General features: G+C 70.1%; 4 protein-coding genes across 4 annotated transcripts; 2 read left to right on the top strand and 2 right to left on the bottom strand.

Annotated features, from left to right (window-relative positions):
* The first annotated feature begins 33 nt into the window (after window positions 1–33).
* RHOBADRAFT_55352 (uncharacterized protein) lies at window positions 34–6,845 on the top strand. Its single transcript, XM_018417805.1, has 7 exons — window positions 34–138; window positions 211–758; window positions 839–1,058; window positions 1,115–4,744; window positions 4,817–5,048; window positions 5,126–5,351; window positions 5,426–6,845. The coding sequence occupies exons 2-7, from the start codon at window positions 712–714 to the stop codon at window positions 6,807–6,809; spliced, it is 5,739 nt and encodes a 1,912-aa protein (XP_018269179.1). The 5' UTR covers window positions 34–138; window positions 211–711; the 3' UTR covers window positions 6,810–6,845.
* A 601-nt stretch (window positions 6,846–7,446) lies between these two features.
* On the bottom strand, window positions 7,447–12,111 carry RHOBADRAFT_55353 (uncharacterized protein; the record flags this gene model as incomplete). The annotated part of the gene is made up of 16 exons (XM_018417806.1): window positions 7,447–8,045; window positions 8,119–8,314; window positions 8,391–8,626; window positions 8,693–8,765; window positions 8,826–8,915; window positions 8,994–9,234; window positions 9,300–9,457; window positions 9,532–9,689; window positions 9,756–9,800; window positions 9,864–10,209; window positions 10,305–10,455; window positions 10,550–10,705; window positions 10,790–11,302; window positions 11,398–11,672; window positions 11,767–11,866; window positions 11,956–12,111. The coding sequence occupies 16 exons, from the start codon at window positions 12,109–12,111 to the stop codon at window positions 7,502–7,504; spliced, it is 3,438 nt and encodes a 1,145-aa protein (XP_018269180.1). The 3' UTR covers window positions 7,447–7,501.
* A 457-nt stretch (window positions 12,112–12,568) lies between these two features.
* On the top strand, window positions 12,569–13,771 carry RHOBADRAFT_55354 (uncharacterized protein; the record flags this gene model as incomplete). The annotated part of the gene is made up of 3 exons (XM_018417807.1): window positions 12,569–13,097; window positions 13,180–13,504; window positions 13,615–13,771. 3 exons carry the CDS (start codon window positions 12,569–12,571, stop codon window positions 13,769–13,771), a joined length of 1,011 nt encoding a protein of 336 aa, XP_018269181.1.
* Window positions 13,772–13,957: 186 nt separating this feature from the next.
* Window positions 13,958–15,399, bottom strand: RHOBADRAFT_55355 (uncharacterized protein; the record flags this gene model as incomplete). The annotated part of the gene is made up of 5 exons (XM_018417808.1): window positions 13,958–14,158; window positions 14,251–14,574; window positions 14,656–14,916; window positions 14,985–15,038; window positions 15,112–15,399. Coding segments are annotated over 5 exons (1,127 nt in total), but the record flags the coding sequence as incomplete, so codon positions are not given.
* Window positions 15,400–16,147: the final 748 nt, after the last annotated feature.

The raw sequence follows: 16,147 nt of genomic DNA on the forward strand, positions 1-16,147 counted from the left end.
ACGCCCAGCCGACCACCCGCATCTCGACCAGTGCACCGTCGACTCGTCCGCTTCGCCTATGGCGACACGCTCGTCGTTGCCGGGCTGAGGGACGGCAGCGTCGTCGCCTGGCGCCTCGCTGCTCTCGTCGGTGGAGACGTGCGTCCCTCCTCCTCTATTCTCGTTCTGCCACGAGCCCGAACAGCAACTCACTCGCCGTCCCCCTCGCAGGTCACGCCGCACGCGACCATCTCGGCCAGCTCGCCCGAGCCCCTCCTCGACCTGTGCGCCAACCCGGCGCCCGAGTCGGCCCTCGTCGCCGTCCTCTCGCCCTCGTCCCACCTCGCCATCTACGACCTCTCGTCGCCTTCCTCCTCACTCACCCCGAGCGCCACCTTCCCCACCCGCGCCACCGCCGCGTGCTGGTCCGTCAAGGGCAAGCAGCTCGCCGTCGGCCTCCCGCCCTCGGACGGCGGCGGCATCGCCCAGTTCACGCCGCAGGGCGAGCACAAGGCGTCGGTCGCACGCCCGGCGAGCCTCGACGCCGACTACGAGGTGCGCGCGCTCGAGTGGCTCGAGAACCACGTCTTCGTCGCGACCTTTGCGCGGCCGCGCACGGCGCCCGGGTCGGGCGACGAGCCGCAGCACGAGGACGAGGTGTTTGTCCTCACACGGGCGGCCGACGGGTCGGTGAGCGAGACGCGGTATGGCGACCCGGCGCCGCCCTTTGGCATGATGGAGCGCCAGGGCAGGCGGTGGATGGCTCGGTTCAAGGGCTGGTGCGTCCCGCTCTCTCTCCCCCTCGCCTCCCACCCTTTCTCTCCCAAGTCCTTGCCCTGACGAGCGTGTTCACCCACAGGGCGCCGTTCAAGCACCTCCTGTTCCAGGCGTCGGCCCCATCGGGCGACATCGCCGTCCTCGCGCAGCAAGAGCCTTCCCTCGGCATGTCGTACCCGCCCTCGGCCTCGGCCTCAACGTCGAGCGCCGGCGAGTGGGCGACATTGTCCCTCCCCGAGACGTGCCGCCCGACGCTCCCGCTCGGCCCCGAGGGCAACGACGTGTGCTGCATGGCGCTCGAGGTCGACCTCTCGGCGCCCGCGCCCCAGGCCCGGCCCTCATGGTGTACACGTCCGAGGGCGTCGTCGCGTACTGGGTCGTCGGCAACGACAAGGACGGCGCAGGGCGGTACCCGGGCATGGTCGAGGCGCGCGACGTCCAGAGCGCGCCGGCTCCCGCACCCGCCGCGGCGCCGAGCCAGCCCGCCGCCGCCGCCGCCGCCGCCGCACCAAGCGGCTTCGGCGCGTTCGCCAAGCCCGCCGCCACGACCTCGCCGTTCGGCGCGCCTGCCTCGACCTCGCCTTTTGGCGCCCCGTCCTCCTCGCCGTTCGGCACCGCTTCCTCCTCGCCGTTCGGCACTGCCGCCAAGCCCTCGACGACGCCCGCATTCGGCACGACGTCCGCGTTCGGCTCGTTCGCCTCGCCCTCGTCGACTGCCGCGCCCGCGTCGGCCGCCGCCTCGACCCCAACCACTGGCGGCGGCTTCGCGAGCGTGCCCTCGAGCGGCGGGTTTGCCGCGTTCGGCGCAGGCGCAGCGTCGAGCTCGCCCTTCGCCTCGGCCGCCGCCGGTGCCGCCAAGCCTGCAGGCGGCTCGCCGTTCGGATCGGGCGGCGCTTTCGCGTCACCATCGTCGTCGCCGTTTGGCGGCGCGGCGAGCAAGGCGCCCGCGTTCGGCTCGACAGCGGCATTCGGCGCCACGGCAGGGGCTGCATCGTCGGCCTCTCCCGCCGCCGGCTTCGGCGGGTTCAGCTCGAGCGCGCCCGGCGGTGGAGCCGGGTTCGGCGGGTTCGGCGGCGGCACGGCGGGCAAGAGCAGCTTTGCGTTCGGCGCGCCGGCCGCTCCCTCGCCGCTCGCGTCGACGACCGCGACGACGGGCACCAAGCAGGGCTTTTCGTTCGCGCCGACGTCGACTTCGGCGCGAGGGCGCACGACGACCGGTTCGGACGACGAGGACGCGTCGGACGACGACGACGGCATGGCCGACGACACGGCGAGGGCCGACGAGCCGCCCGACCTCGACCCGACTCGCACCGGGCTCGACCTCGGCGATAGCATGCGCGAGGCGGCGGCGCACAAGAAGCAGACGGCCGCCGCCGCCGCCGCCGCCGCAGATTCGTCGAGTGCCGGCATCGAGCTCGGCAGCCTCGGGTTTGGCACGCCGTCGCCAGCGCCGGCGGCGAATGCGGCGCCAACCGCGTTTGGGGCGTTCTCGGCGTCGAGCAAGCCCGCGACGTCGTCTGGCGGGTTCTCGTTCGCGCCCACTTCGACGGCGGGTACGGTCAAGCCGAGCGGATTCGCCGCTTTCGCCGCACCGCCGTCGTCGACCGCCTCGGCACCCGCCGCGTCTACCTCGGCCGCCTCGCCGTCGGCCACCGCGCCAGCGCCGGCATTCGGCTCGAGCGGCGGCTTCGGCTCGTTCGCCAGCCCCTCGTCGAGCTCGACGTCCGCTTTCGGGCAGACGAGCGCGCTCGGCAAGCCCGCCGCATCTTCGCCGTTCGGCGCCTCGACCTCGAGCAGCACGGCGTCGCCCAAGCCTGCGTTCGGCTCCTCGGGCTTCGGCTCGTTCACCTCGAGCGGCGCCAGCATGACGGCGGGCGGGTTCGGCGGGTTCGCGCCCAAGGTCGAGGAGAACAAGGTCCAGGTCAAGGAGGAGGAGCCGGCGGCGGTCGAGGACGTCGTCGAGGAGAAGCCGGTCAAGGCCGAGGAGAAGGTCGACATCAAGAAGGAGCTCGACGTGTCTGCGCCCGAGGACGACAAGAAGGGCGTCGCGAGCTCGTCGGCGCCGACACCGGCTGCACCCGCCACGACCGCCACGCCCGAGCCGGCCCCTCGCGCTGTCACCCCCTCATCCGCCCCGTCGCCGTCGCCCGCTCCCGCCGCCTCGACCGCCACTCCTGCGTCGTCAACCTCGTCCAAGCACGGCCCCGCAGCCCCGACCGCGACCGAGCAGGCGCCCAAGCCGACGTTCTCGTTCGCGCCCAAGCCCGACGCCGCCGCCGCCGCCGAGCGGGACGACAAGCCCGCCTTCTCGTTCGCCCCGGCCTCGGCCGCCACCTCGACGGCTGAGACCAAGCCTGCGCCTGCGCCCTCGCCGTCGACCTCGGCGTTTGGAGCGTTCGGCGGCGGCTCGAGCACAAGCTCGTTCCCCAAGGCCGCCTCGACCGGCGGGTTCAGCGCGTTCACGTCGTCGTCGTCAGGCGGCTTCGGCTTCGGGTCGGCCGCCAAGCCGAGCTCGCCGTCGACGAGTACGGGCTTCTCGTTCGGCTCGTCGGCCGCCAAGCCGCCGCCGCAGTCGACCGGCGGCTTCTCGTTCGCGCCCAAGGCGACGACCGCGCCCGCGCCGGCTGCGACGTCGGCGTTCGGCTCGGGCGGCACGGCGCCCAAGCCGCTCGACGTTCCCGGCTCGCAGCCGGCGCCGTCGTCGAGCGCCAAGAGCCTGTTCGGGTTCGCGAGCAGCCCGCCCGAGGAGCGCAAGCGCGCCGAGGTTGGGCTCGGCGAGGCGCAGGGGAGCCTCCTGAGCAGGCTCGGCGCGCAAGAGGGCGCGCAGGACGAGTCGGGCGAGGAGGGAGAAGGAGACGAGGACGAGGACGAGGACGAGGGCGAGTACGACGACGAGGAGCAGGAGGGCAGCTACGACGAGGAGGACGGCCAAGAGCAGGACGAGCAGGAGCAGGACGACGAGGACGATGAGGACGTGTCCGGCGACGACGACGAGGCCCAGGACGAGTCGCCGTCCAAGCCGTCGCTCCTCTCTCGCCTGAGCCCGGCCCCGCCCTCGCCGGCCGCAACCGACCCCGACACCGCCTCGCCGACACCCGCAGCTTCGACCAAGCCGCCGGCGTTCAGCTTTGCCGCGCCCGCGTCGCCGTCGCCCTCCCCTTCTCCTGCCGTCGCGACCTCGACCACCTCATCGAGCTCGCCCGCCAAGACGCCCTTCAGCTTTGCGCCTGCCGCCACCTCTGCGCCCTCGCCTTCGCCCTCGTCGACCACGGGCGCCGCCGCGGCCGACGCCGCGACGAGCAAGCCGCCGTCGTTCCTCAACTTTGCGTCGTCGGCGCCGAGGACCAGCTCGCCGCTCGCCGCGCCCCCGCACGGCGTCCCGTCGTTCGGCGCGTTCGGTGGGTTCGGCAACGCGGCGCCCAAGATCAGCTCGCCGCTCGCGCCGCAGCCGCAGGTGGACGACAAGGCGTCCAAGCCGGCCTTCTCGTTCGCGCCCGAGCCGACCTCGGCGCCGACCACGACCGAGGCGAACAAGCCCGCCGCCCCTCCGCCGTCCTCGCTCGGCGACTTTGGCGGCTTCGGTGGCAGCTCGGGGGCGCCGCCTGCAGCGACCACGAGTGCGCCGCCGCCCGCTGTCACCGACAAGCCCGTCGCGGCCCCGTCGTTCGGCGGGTTCGGCGGGTTCGGCGCGCCCAAGGTCGACGCCGCCAAGCCGACGGCGCCGTCCTTTGGCCTTGGCGCTCCCGCCGCTGCGCCCAGACCGTCCTCGCCCGTTCCTGCGCCGACGCCGACGCCGACGTCCGCCAAGGTCGCCGCTCCTGTCGTCGCGCCTGCGCCCAAGCAGAGCCCGCTCGTCGAGGGCAAGGTGCCCAAGTTCGGCGTTCAACTCGTCGCGGCGGGCAGTGCGCCGGTGCCGCAGGTCGAGGAGCAGGGCATGGCCGGCGAGTTCCTCCGAGCGTACCTCGGCGTGCAGCAGGACCTTGAGCGTGTGCGTCTCTCGCTCATCGCCTCCCTCTCTCGAACGTACTGTCACTGACGCGATTTCGCCACATTTCTGCAGCTGCGCGACGACACGTCGTCCGTCAAGTCGTTCGTCGCCGACCTCGAGAAGCCGTACCAGTCGACCCGACCTGGCGAGCCGTGCAGCTACGAGGCCAAGGACTGGGCCATGGGCGACCTCGGCAAGTTGCGCGACCTGACGGCGAGCGCCAAGCCAGGTGTCGAGTCGCTGCATGCCGCCGCCGTCGCCCAGAAGAAGCGCATCGTCGAGCTCCAGAGCCAGCTCCTCAAGTGTGCGTCTCGATCTCCCTTCTCGTCCTCTCTCGCCCCCTAGATCAAGTCGCTCACCCTCTCGTACCCGTATCCGCAGCCGAGACCAAGCGCGAGGAGGCGGCGCGCTTCATCCGCGCGCGCGAGGACCCGGCGTTCGCCAAGATGGTCCGCGTGCGCCAGCTCGGTTCCGAGCAGAGCGAGAACCAGCGCCGTATCCGCCTCCAGGTCGACGCCGTGCGCACCAAGATTGAGCAGCTCGAGGAGCACATGCTCGGCCTCAAGGACCAGCTCGCCAAAGAGAAGCACGGCCGCCCGTCGCTCAAGTCCGTCCCTCGCCCGTCTCTTTCGCTCCTCTTGCGCCACCAGAACTGACATGCATGTCCTTTCGCCTCTGCAGGGCCCCATCGCTCGACTCGATCAGTCGTGCGCTGCGCAACATCACGGTCGCCGCGACCGAGAAGGCCAACGAGCTCGACGCCCTCACCTCGCGCGTCGACCGCCTGCGCGTCCAGCCCGCCGAGCGCAGCGCGACGGCGCGTCGTGCCTCGACGTCGTTCGTCCCCCTTGACGACGCTCTCGACCGATCCGTCGCCCGCTCGTCGCCGGCGCACTCGACGCCGGCGCGCAAGGCCGCCGCGCCGCCGATGAGCGCCGCTCGGGCCGCCAAGGCGGCGCTCGTCGCCGAGCGCTCGGCCGCGACGCTCAAGCGCGCGCTCCTCGCCGTCCGGGCCACCGAGCCGCTCGTCAATCGCTCGGCGTGCGGCGGTGCCGGCTCGACCTCGTCGTCGTCCATCGGCGAGCTTCAGAGCGCGTTCACCGCCGGCCCGGTCGAGTGCCTCCCTCGCCCCAGGCGGTGGGCGCCTCCTCCGCCTCCGACACCGCCCCGTGCCCTGTCGCCGCCGCCAGTTCTCCCGACCGTGCGCCCGTCGCCTGCGCCATCGCCCGCCCTCGGCTCGTGGACGCCAACGTCGAGCTCGTTCGGCCTCTTCGGTACACCCACGCCGCATGGTCCGACCTCATCGACGCCCATCCCGTCGCCGGCGCCGCCGTTTGCACTCAAGCGGCCCCTGCCGGCCGCCGCAGCCGCCCTGGCGCCCGCCGCGCCGTCGTTCAGTGCCGCACCCGGCTTCACCCAGCCCTCGTCGAGCACGCCCGGCGGTCCGCCGGCCCTGACGTTCAAGGCCATGCCGTCGTTCGCGTTCGCGCAGCCCGTCGCGACGAGCATCTCGACGGGCAACTCGCCTGTCTCGCGCGGGTCGGGCCGTCACTCGTCGTCGCGCGCGCACAGCTCGGCGGTCGCGCTCAAGCCGAGCACGGCCAGCGCGCCCTCGCCCGCAGCGAGCTTCGACTGGGGCGCACTGCCGTCGGCGGCGACGTCGCCCAAGCCGGCGCCCAAGTCGTCGGGCTTCTTCTCGCTCACGCCGTCGTCGTCGTCGTCACCCTCGGGCACGCCGGCTGCGACGCCGACCAAGCCGCCCTCGTTCTCGCTCGGCGGCGGCGGGTTCGGCGGGTTCGGCTCGACGACGCCGTCCGCAACGCCCAAGGCGGGCGGCCCGAGCGGCTTCTCGTTCGCGGGCTTTGGCGCGCCCGCGACCAGTTTGAGCGCGCACGGCGCTCACGGCGAGCTGGCGGGCGAGGGAGAGGACGAGGAGCAGGTCGACGAGGGCGAGCAGCAGGAGGACGATGAGCAGGACGACGAAGAGTGGGGAGAAGAGGACGATGAGGAGGACGAGGACGGTCTGAGCGCGATTGACGAGGAGGCCGAGGAGGGCTCCGAGTAGCTCTCGCGGCGTGCAGTCTAGTGGCTATCTCTACTCGCATGAGAGGTAGAGGCTGAGCTTCGAGCGGGAGCAGAAAGCGAGCAGGAGCGAGGACGAGGCGGTGCTCGACGAGAGCGAGAATAGCGACGACGACGCCGATCTAGGTGCGGCGAGATGCGAGTGCTGCAGTCAAGGTGTGCGAGTAGCTCTGGCGCATCTCTGCCATGCCGAGTGCTGTGTGGACCGCGACAGACGATTCCGAGCGACTCCCATCAGGAGGAGGGACTCGATTTCTCGCGGTACAGCCTCGCTCTTCCTGAGGGCTCTCGCGCAGGGTGCTCGCCTCGAGCTCAGAGTCGAGCTCGACAAGGTTGACTTTGGTCGCGAGAGAGAGAGCCGTCCGCGAGAGCGTTGTCCTCAGCAAACTTGTCACTTGGGAAGGCTCGCTCGGACCCAGCATCGCTGATCCTCCTTTCTCTTTGCCCCTTGTCTCTCATTCTCGCCTCGAATGGGTCCAGAGTCGCTCAGGGGTGAGCTGCTGGCATACGCGAATGCGGCAGTCGCTCTCTCCCTCGCCGACGACCTTCGCAAAGCCAACTCGAGACGCCGTCTCTCCCTCGACGTTCCTTGCTCTTTCGCAGAGCAACTTTCTTTGCTCGAGAACGGACAGAATAAGAGCTAGTTACACAGCTTGCACTGCTCGAACGCCCTCGCTACAGGCTCGCCTGGATTTCGGTCTCGGGCTTGGGCTCGTTGAGCTGGTGCGCCCTCGCCTTCTTGACCTTGCGCGCCAGCACCTTGGCGTTGTGCCGCACCCACCTGAAGGACCCACCCTTGCGCGACCGCGTCCCGTCCCGCTGCGGCACAATCTCGCCCGCCGCGCCGCCCTCGCCGCCCGCGTCGGTCGCCGTCTCCCACTCTTCGCCGTCGGGCGCGTGCTCGTCGGACGAGGCGCCGGCGTGCTCGGCCGAGGCGCGCAGTTGCGCCTCGTAGTCGCGACGATGGAGGTAGAGCTGGTAGGCGGCGCGGGCCGAGGACGAAGCCGAGAGGACGACGTCGCCGTGGAGGGACGAGAGGCCGGGGACGAAGCGGGCGCGCAGGGTGAGGATGATCGGCGGGTTGTCGTCGTCGCGATGCGAAGGAGGTGGACGAGGCGAGTCGGCCGGCGAGCGAGAGGAGGAAAGGTCGTCGTCGTCCCGGACCTTGCCCTTGAGCGAGGGGAGCGGACCCGGTTCGGGCAGGACGGCCTTCTTGTCCCTGCTCACGGCGACCGAGTGAGTACCGCCTCCACACGAGAGACAGAGAGAGAGAGAGAAAGAGAGCGACGCACCGACTGAGTCGAACCGTGATGTCGACCGTCTCGCCCGAGCGCACGTCGCTGACGTGGATGAGGCCGCGCGCAAGCGCCGGCCGCGAGTGCTTGAGCCCGGCCGCGACGCCCTGGACCGACACCTTGATGGGCGCGATGCGCGACAGGACCGGGATCGACGCCGGCTTGGACGACAGGTCGAACGAGATGGCGTCGTCTGCGAGGCGGGTGCACGGACCGTCAGGTCGAGCTCGACAAGGATGGCCGAATGACGAGGAAAGAGTGCGACGCACCGTCTTCTCCTTGACGCTGTACCGCATTGACGCTCGCGACCTGGCCCTCGTCCGGCTTGAGGCTAAGGCGGCCGGCAAAGTTGCGCTCGCCGAGGCCCTCGAGCGACGCCTCGACGATCTGGACCGTGCCGACGGACCACTCGCGCAGCGACGGGGCGAGGTCGAGCGCGAGTGGCTTGAAGAGGAGCGAGAGGCGGATGCGGCCGGCGCCGGAACCGCCGAGGAGAGGGAACCACCTGCGCAGGACGAGGTCGGCATGAGCGATGCGGCGGCGAGGGCAGAGAGGGAGGACCGAGACGCACTTGGACAGCTGCGCCTGCTTCGAGAGGACGTCGTGAAGGTTGATGGACACGTAGCCAACGAGGACGTCGTGGTCTGCGGGCGTCGAGAGTCAGGGCGACGAACGTGGGAAGGAGGGAAATGGCGACGGCGCACCTCGGTCGCGATAGTCCATGACGGCGAGGTTGAGCATGCCCTGCGTCCAGTCGCGCACGAACGTCTCGCTCCCGCTGTTGAAGGTCGGAGCTGCGGGCGGCACAACCTCGTCAGGTCCTGCCCGTCTCGCTCGGACGGACGACGATGGAGAGAAAAAGGGGGACGCACCGTTCGAGAAGGGCGACAGCTTGGTGCGGAACACCATCTCGTCGTTGAGGACGGCCTGGACGTACGTGCTCGGGAGCTCGGCGCGCCGCATGGCCTTGAACGTCGTGCCGGGCTTGAGGCGCTTGAGGCCGGCGTGGACGGCGCCGACGCGCTTGTCGAGCTCGAGGTCGGCGACCGAGTGGATCTGGTACGACAGGATGCCCGACGGGTGCGAGGGCGGAGCGGACGGGTTGCCGGCGAGCTGTTCATCGGCGAGGGTCAGTGCGGGCGACGAGGAGGGAGGGGGCGAGACGTGGGCGATCGCACAAGGTCCTTGACGGCGTCGAGGCGAGTGCGCTTCTGCTTCTCGTGCTCGTCGGCGTCGAGCGCCTTGCGGTGCTCAAAGTCGACGTCGGCCATGAGGTCGGGCTTCTTCTTCTCGGCGTCGCTCTCGCCCTCGAGCTTCTCGAGGAGCGGGAAGAACGCTGCGCGCGAGTACGCTCGTCAGTATCAGCGTGACGAGACGCAGAGATAAAGAGAGAGGGAGCGAGGGACGCACCGACGCTGCACTCGAGCTCGCCAATCTCCTCGTCCTCCTTGCCCCGCTCCGTCTCTCCCCTCGCCGCGTCTGGGAGCAGCTTCTCGCGCTCGTGCGAGCGCCACTTGCCGGCGTGGTCGTGCAGGTCGCGGACAGGGAGGTCGAGGTAGCCGAGCGAGCTGCGGGCGCGATGGCGGTGAGCGAGTGAACGAGGAGGTGCGAGGGCGGGAGGAGAGGGGACGGACTGAGAGGCGCCGATGCGCTCGTGGTCGAGGACACGCAGGCGAATCCTGCTCGGGGCAGTCAGTACGTCGAACGGGAAAGGAGGAGGGAGAGAAAAGCCAGGGACGCACTTGGCTCCGTCCTCGACAGGTTCGAGCGGCACCCTGATGAAGCACATCTCCTCCCACCTCGCCTCGCCGCCGTCCTCCTTCTTCTCTGCGACCTCGCCCCTCGCCCTCGCGCCGACCGGGTTGCCCAAGGTCACGCCGCGCACGACCTTGGTGCGGTACAGCGCCTTGGCCATGCCGGCCCAGCTCGCCTCGACGTACGGGTCGACGGTGCGCCGCGCGCGAGAGACCGACAGCGCGGCCGTCGCGCTGCGCGTCTGCGCCGACGTGGTCGAGCCCGCGAACGAGGGAAAGGCCGAGAGGTGCGCGCGGTGCAGGACGAGGACGACGAGGCCGATCGTGCGCGTTTCTGCAGGCGGGTGCACGCACGCTCAGGGTCAGGTCTCGACGTCGTCACGTACACTGAGGGGAAGAGAGGCGAGAGAGAGAGAGAAGGGGACGCACTGACAGCGACGTCGCCGCCGAGGAGCAGCTTGCGCACGTCGATGGCGTACCGCCTCGGGAGGACGAGGTTGGCGAGCGTCGCGCGGATCGCCATGTCGACGAACGTGCGCACGATCGGGAGCGGTACGACGTCCCACGAGCCCTGGAGCGGCTGTATCGGGCGCGCGCGGCGGAAGGCTTTGGTCAGAGATGGGTCCGGGCGCGAGGAGGAGGAGGAGGAGGAGGAGGCAAGAGAGGGGACGCACATGAGCGGTGACCGCGACGACGGGCATCTCGCGCAGGCTGACGACGGCCGTCTTGACGAACGGCAACTCGGGCGTGAACGACAGGCGGATGCGGGCTGCGCCTCGCAGCGACGCGACCGACATGAGGACCGGGAACGGCACCGTCGTGAGCTTGCCCTGCACGCTCACGAGGGTGTCAGTCGACCGTTCGGCGCCCTCATCGTCGAAGAGTAGAGAAAGAGAGAGAGAGGGGGGACGCACGACGCCGATGCCGAGGTAGGCGACAAAGTGGATGTTGTCGGTCGGGTCGCTCGCCTCGACCTTGCCCTCGCCCCTCTCAGCCTCGCCGCCGTCCTCCTCCTTCCTCTCGACCCTCCTCCTGTACCCAAACTCGACCTCGAGCTCGATCGCGGGCCGGCCCTCCTCGCCGAGGTCCTGGCCGCCCCCACTACCACCACCGAGCGCCTGCACCTGGTCCGGGTCGTCGGCTTGCTCGTCGGCGTCGGCGGCGAACGGCGCCGGGCGCGGCAGGGCCGGGTCGGCGAACGCGCTCGTCGTCGAGCCCGCCGCGTCGTGCGTGCGCGCGTGGCGCGCGCGCGTGAAGGGCGGCGCCGAGAGGTGGACGGGCTCCGGGGTCGGCGAAGAGGAAGACGACGAGGGGACGTGAAAGTTGGACGACGTGGCCGGGTTGGTCGTCTGGGGAGGGAGGACGCGCATGCCGAGGAGCTGGACCGGGTGGGTGCCTTGCTCGAGCGACGTGATCTTGACCGAGTGCTGCGAGCGGGCGCGTGCGGCGAGTCAGTCTCGGGCTCTACGGCGGTCTGCGCCCGCAACCGAGCGCCAGAAGGAGTGAGAGAGGGGGGACGCACAATGATGGACGGCATGAGGGCCATCATCTCGTCCTCCATGAGGTCGACGGCGGCGACAAACAGCTGGCGGTCGATGATGGGCCACAGCTTGAGCATGAGGCCGTTGAGCCACTCGGCCGACTCGAACTCGACCTGGGCGTCGGCCTTGTCGCTGTTGGGGGTCGACGATGAGGGTGGAGGGTGCACGAGCGGCTCGCGCAGGTTGGACGCGAGGTGGGCGGCATAATCTTGCGAGAGGCCGTGCAGGCGTTGGGTGAGGGCGTGGTAGCAGCAACCTGTGAGGAAGAAGCAGAGTGTCAGTACGGTGCTGTCGTGCGTGAGGACAGGGTGAGGGGGACGGTGTCGAGTGAGGGAGAGTCGACGACGGACCGGTGACGACGAGGCTCAGGACGACGCGCTTTTCCCACGAGATGATGAGGACGTTGACGATGCCGACGAGCAGGACGGAGAGGGACGCCGTGTAGACCGACTGCGAGGGGAGCATGTCGAGGTGAGTGAGGTCGATTCGAGTCGGGGAAGAGCGAGGAAGAGGAGGAGGCGAAGAACAAGGGCGCGCACCTGGTTGCGCACGTCGCGGGCATAGTCGCGTTGCTCGAGCTCGTGGGTGAGGATGGCCTCAGTCTCGTGTCGGCGGTTGACGACGCGGATGGCCTCGTTGAGCTGGTGAGGGTCGTCCGAGGTGGGCTTGTCGGCGGTGTCGCCCGAGCGAGGCATGGTCGCCGGTGGTGGTCACAGCCAGGGTGAGTGGTCGGAGTCGGAAGGAGGGGTGTGGTGCGATGTGAAGGGCGACGTCGAACTGCGGCGAGTTGGGCGAGGTTCAACCTCGGAGATGACGACCGCGGCGGTGACCGGCATCGCGGGAGGGCGAGCGGTGAATGGCGGCAGCTGTATCGAGAGTAGGCGAGAGCGACCAGGGTGGTGGCTGTAGCTCGGCTCGAGGTAGAGGGCGGCGAGGGAGAGAGCGCCTCGTCGAGCTGATGAGGAGCACCTCGCCCTCGCTCTTGCTCCCAGCTCCTCCACTCGCACCGGCACACCGGTAGCACCGCTGCACCTAGTCGCACGGCGACCTGCGCCCCGCACACCTAACCTCAGCCCTGCCGCACCGCCCAGTCGCTCACACGCCCCCCGCTCCCCACCTCCCAACTTCGACTCCGGCATCCTCGGCTCCACCATGCCCGCCACCCTAGTCGTCGGCGGCCTCCCCGTCACCGTCTACGGCCTCGACCACCTCACCCGACCGCAACCGGGACAAACCGCGACCAAGCCCGTCGCCGTCGCCTTCCTCCTCCACGGCCGCGGCCAGCGCTCCGACGACAAGCTCATGGTTCGCTTCGCCGACCGCCTCGTCCAGTACTCGCACGACCAGGCCACCACCGTCAAGGACCTCGTCGTCGTCACCTTTGACCAGCGCAACCACGGCCACCGCCTCGTCGCAAAGGACCGCCAGCTCGGCTGGCTCGAGGGCGGCAAGCGCCGTCACCAGGAGCGCCTCGACGCCGGCCTCGAGCCCCACGACCTCGACAACCCGTCGCACGCGGCCGACATGATGGCCATGCAGGTCGGTACCGCGAGGGACGTCTCGTTCCTCGTCGACTTTCTCCCCGCCGCCTTGTTCCCCAACGACGAGCGCACCGTCGCCGACTGGTACTGCGCCGGCATCTCGCTCGGCGGACACGCAACCTGGCTCGCTCTCGCACACGGTGCGTCCCTCGATCACTCTCTCGGGCGACCGCCCCTTCCTCAGACCCTCGCACTGACCCCCCGTCCCTTGCTCGCCCACAGACCCACGCATCTCGCTCGGCGTCCCCATCATCGGCTCCCCCTCGACCCACATCCTCCTCTCGCACCGCGCGTCCAACCTCCCACCCCCAGCCGGCCCACTCCCGCTCGCGCCGCCTTACTTCCCCGCGTCGCTCGTCGCCCTCTTTGCGCGCGAGGACCCGGCCAACGTCGAGCTCGAGCGGTGGGACGGCCGCAGCGTGCTCGTCCTCAGCGGCGAGGACGACCAGCTCGTCAACTATGTGCACGGCGGGACCGAGGCGTTTGTCGCCCGGCTCGAGAACGAGGCAAAAAGGTGCAAGGTCGAGGCGTGGGTCCAGCCAAAGACGTGCGTCCTCCCGCGCTCTCTGCCTCCCACCTTCTTCTCCTCTCCTGCTCGTCCGCCCACCTCGTCGACCCTCTCACCGACCCTCTCCTCGCCCCTCTCCCCTTTCGCAGCGGCCACGCCTGCACGCCCGAGATGATCGAGCGCACGTGCGAGTTCATCTGCCGCGAGGGCCTCGCAGCGCCGGTGGCGGCGAGTGCTCGAGGAGGGATCGAGGCGGCCCAGGGCGCGCCGGCGGCGGCGGCCACGGCGGCGAGGGGCAAGATGTAGAGAGAGGGCGGAATTGAGATGGTCGCGCTCCCGGGTTTCGACGACTCTCGGTCGGCGAGTGAGAGCGAGCCTGTCGAGAACTGCTTCGCGCCGTCCTAGAGCGTGCTCGAGCCCGTCTCGCTGTGGCTCTCGACGATCCCTCGCTCGTCCTCTCTCTCTCTCTCTCTCTCGCTCGCACGCTCAGCTCAGCTGTAACCGGCCTCGTTGCTCCCTGTCCAGCTACCTCGCGCCTCGTCTCGCCTCGGGGAAGAACTTGCTCCGCCGTGCTCGCCCCTCGATCCTCCCTCGAACCCGACCGACGCCGAGCGACTGCTCGACGAGCGGCTCGTGCGGCGCGGCGTGCGCCTCCGGGGCGACGCCGTGGAAGGCCGCCTGAAGGTCCTTGGCCTGCGAGCGTCAGGGATACGAGTAAGCTGTCTGTCGACGAGAGCGTATGCCGCGGCGGAACAAGGGGGGAAACGAGGAGTGCGGGAACGCACCAGTCCCCGCCCGTCCCGCATCGGCCACCCCTTCTCGAACGCCTCGCACGCCGCAAACAGGACGTCGCGCGCATGATCGACCGCCGAGACCTGCACCGCGAGGTCCTTGTCGCCGAACGCCTGCTTGTCGGCCTCGGAGAGGTTTGCGAGCTCGTGGGCGGCGGCCTCGAGCAGCGGGAGGGTCGAATCGGGGAGGCGAGAGATGGCGACGGCGTGCCAGTAGAGGAGGAGGAGCGCGTCGACGAGGGCCTTGAAGCGCGCGAGGCGCGACGAGGCCGGCTGCGAGCGGTCGTAGGCATAGAGCATGGTCGACGTTGGCGAGGGCTGCGAACGAGGGCGAGAGAGAGCTGGTCAGGGATCTTCGACGGGCTCGACTGGGAGAAGCACAGAGCGAGAGCGACGCACGAGGACGTTTGTCGCCGCCGTCGGCAGATCTGGCACCCACCCCGGCAGCGCCGCAATCTCGCGCAGGCAGAGCTCGCGCGCCTTCTCGGGCAGCCAGCGCAGCTTGAGGATCGACACGCCCGCGTCGGAGCAGAACTCGTTCTCGAACTGCTTGCCGCGCGTGTCCGAGTCGTAGAAGGCGGTGCCGGCCTTGCGAGCGGCGTCGCGGACCTGGGCAGACTCGGTCGCTTCCCACTTGTTGGCCCCGTAGGAGAGAGATGGCTGTGCGGGACCTGAGACGGGTCAGGACACGTCGCGAACGCGCGGCGGGGAGGAAGAGAGTGACGCACGTGACCTTCGAGCGGGAACCTGCCGACCTTGCGGCCGATCTCGCGATAGGTGAGCTGCGTTGGAGGACGTGTCAGGCCGTGCTCGTGTGGCAGTGTGCGCGCGAGAGAGAGAGAGGGAGGCGCGCACCGAGTACCAGTCGAAGAATTCCGGCGCTTGAGGCGCGAACAGGCCAACGTAGGTCGAGAGGAGGCGCTCGAGCACTCGCCGCAGCTCGTCGCCGAGCCACGTCTCGTGGTGGTGCTTGAACTGCTCGGCGATGCTCAGGAGCGACGTCTTGCGCTTTGAGCGCCAGTCGGCGTCGTGCAGGCGGCTCTGGTAGAGGACGCGGACGAACCACGAGACGAGGAGCGAGACCTGGGCGACGAACGGGTCGCGCTGCTCCTGCCAGGGCACGGCGGCGGAGGAAGCCTGCATGTCGGCAAGAGCTTGAGAGAGAGAGAGAGAGAAGCAGCCGCACGAACGGCGGCGAGCAGCAACGAGCGGAGGAGCCGAGCAGCGGCATCTCCGGCGCGCGCACGTCCGTGCGGGCTGCGCTTACCGAGCCACCGGGGTCTCCTGAGCTCGACGACAGACGGCAAGCACGCCGAAGCGGAGCTCGCGGGCGAGCGGTCGAGGTCGAGCGGCGGGAGGGAGAGGTCTGGCGAGGCGGCGGCGGCGCGGCGGGCGTCGGTGTGGCGTGTCGAGAGTAGAGCTCCGGAGCGCACGGGCTGCAGCCTGGGGCAGTCCCAGCGGTGCGGCGTCGACGAGAGCAGGAGGAACTCGTTCTCATCGGTCTCCTGCTCGTCTCGGTCCTGCCACGCCCGCCCTCACACGCTGAGGTGCTCTTCGCTCGAGCCAGTGCTGCTCGCACGCAGTGCAGTAAGCCCGACGTCCGACCTGCGAGCCACCATGTGCCCCCGCCGCCTCGGTCCCCTCGCCCACACTCGCCCCCCCCCCCCCCGTGGGCGCGTGGCTCGAATGGATGCCTCGCTCCCCCGGACTCCGAGGGGCCGTGGCGAGACGCGCCTTCCCCTCCTCCTCCTCGCTCTTTACTTTCTATAACTTTTTCTCCCAAACTTGGGTCTTCGCTTACCTGGCCTCCCCCTCGCCCGTGTAATCCCGGGGAGACCGAGGCCTGCACTTCATAATAGGATTTGATACTAGATCAAGGAAAAGAGGGGAG

This window comes from Rhodotorula graminis (genome assembly GCF_001329695.1).
Source record: "Rhodotorula graminis WP1 unplaced genomic scaffold RHOBAscaffold_12, whole genome shotgun sequence".
NCBI lineage: Eukaryota > Fungi > Basidiomycota > Microbotryomycetes > Sporidiobolales > Sporidiobolaceae > Rhodotorula > Rhodotorula graminis.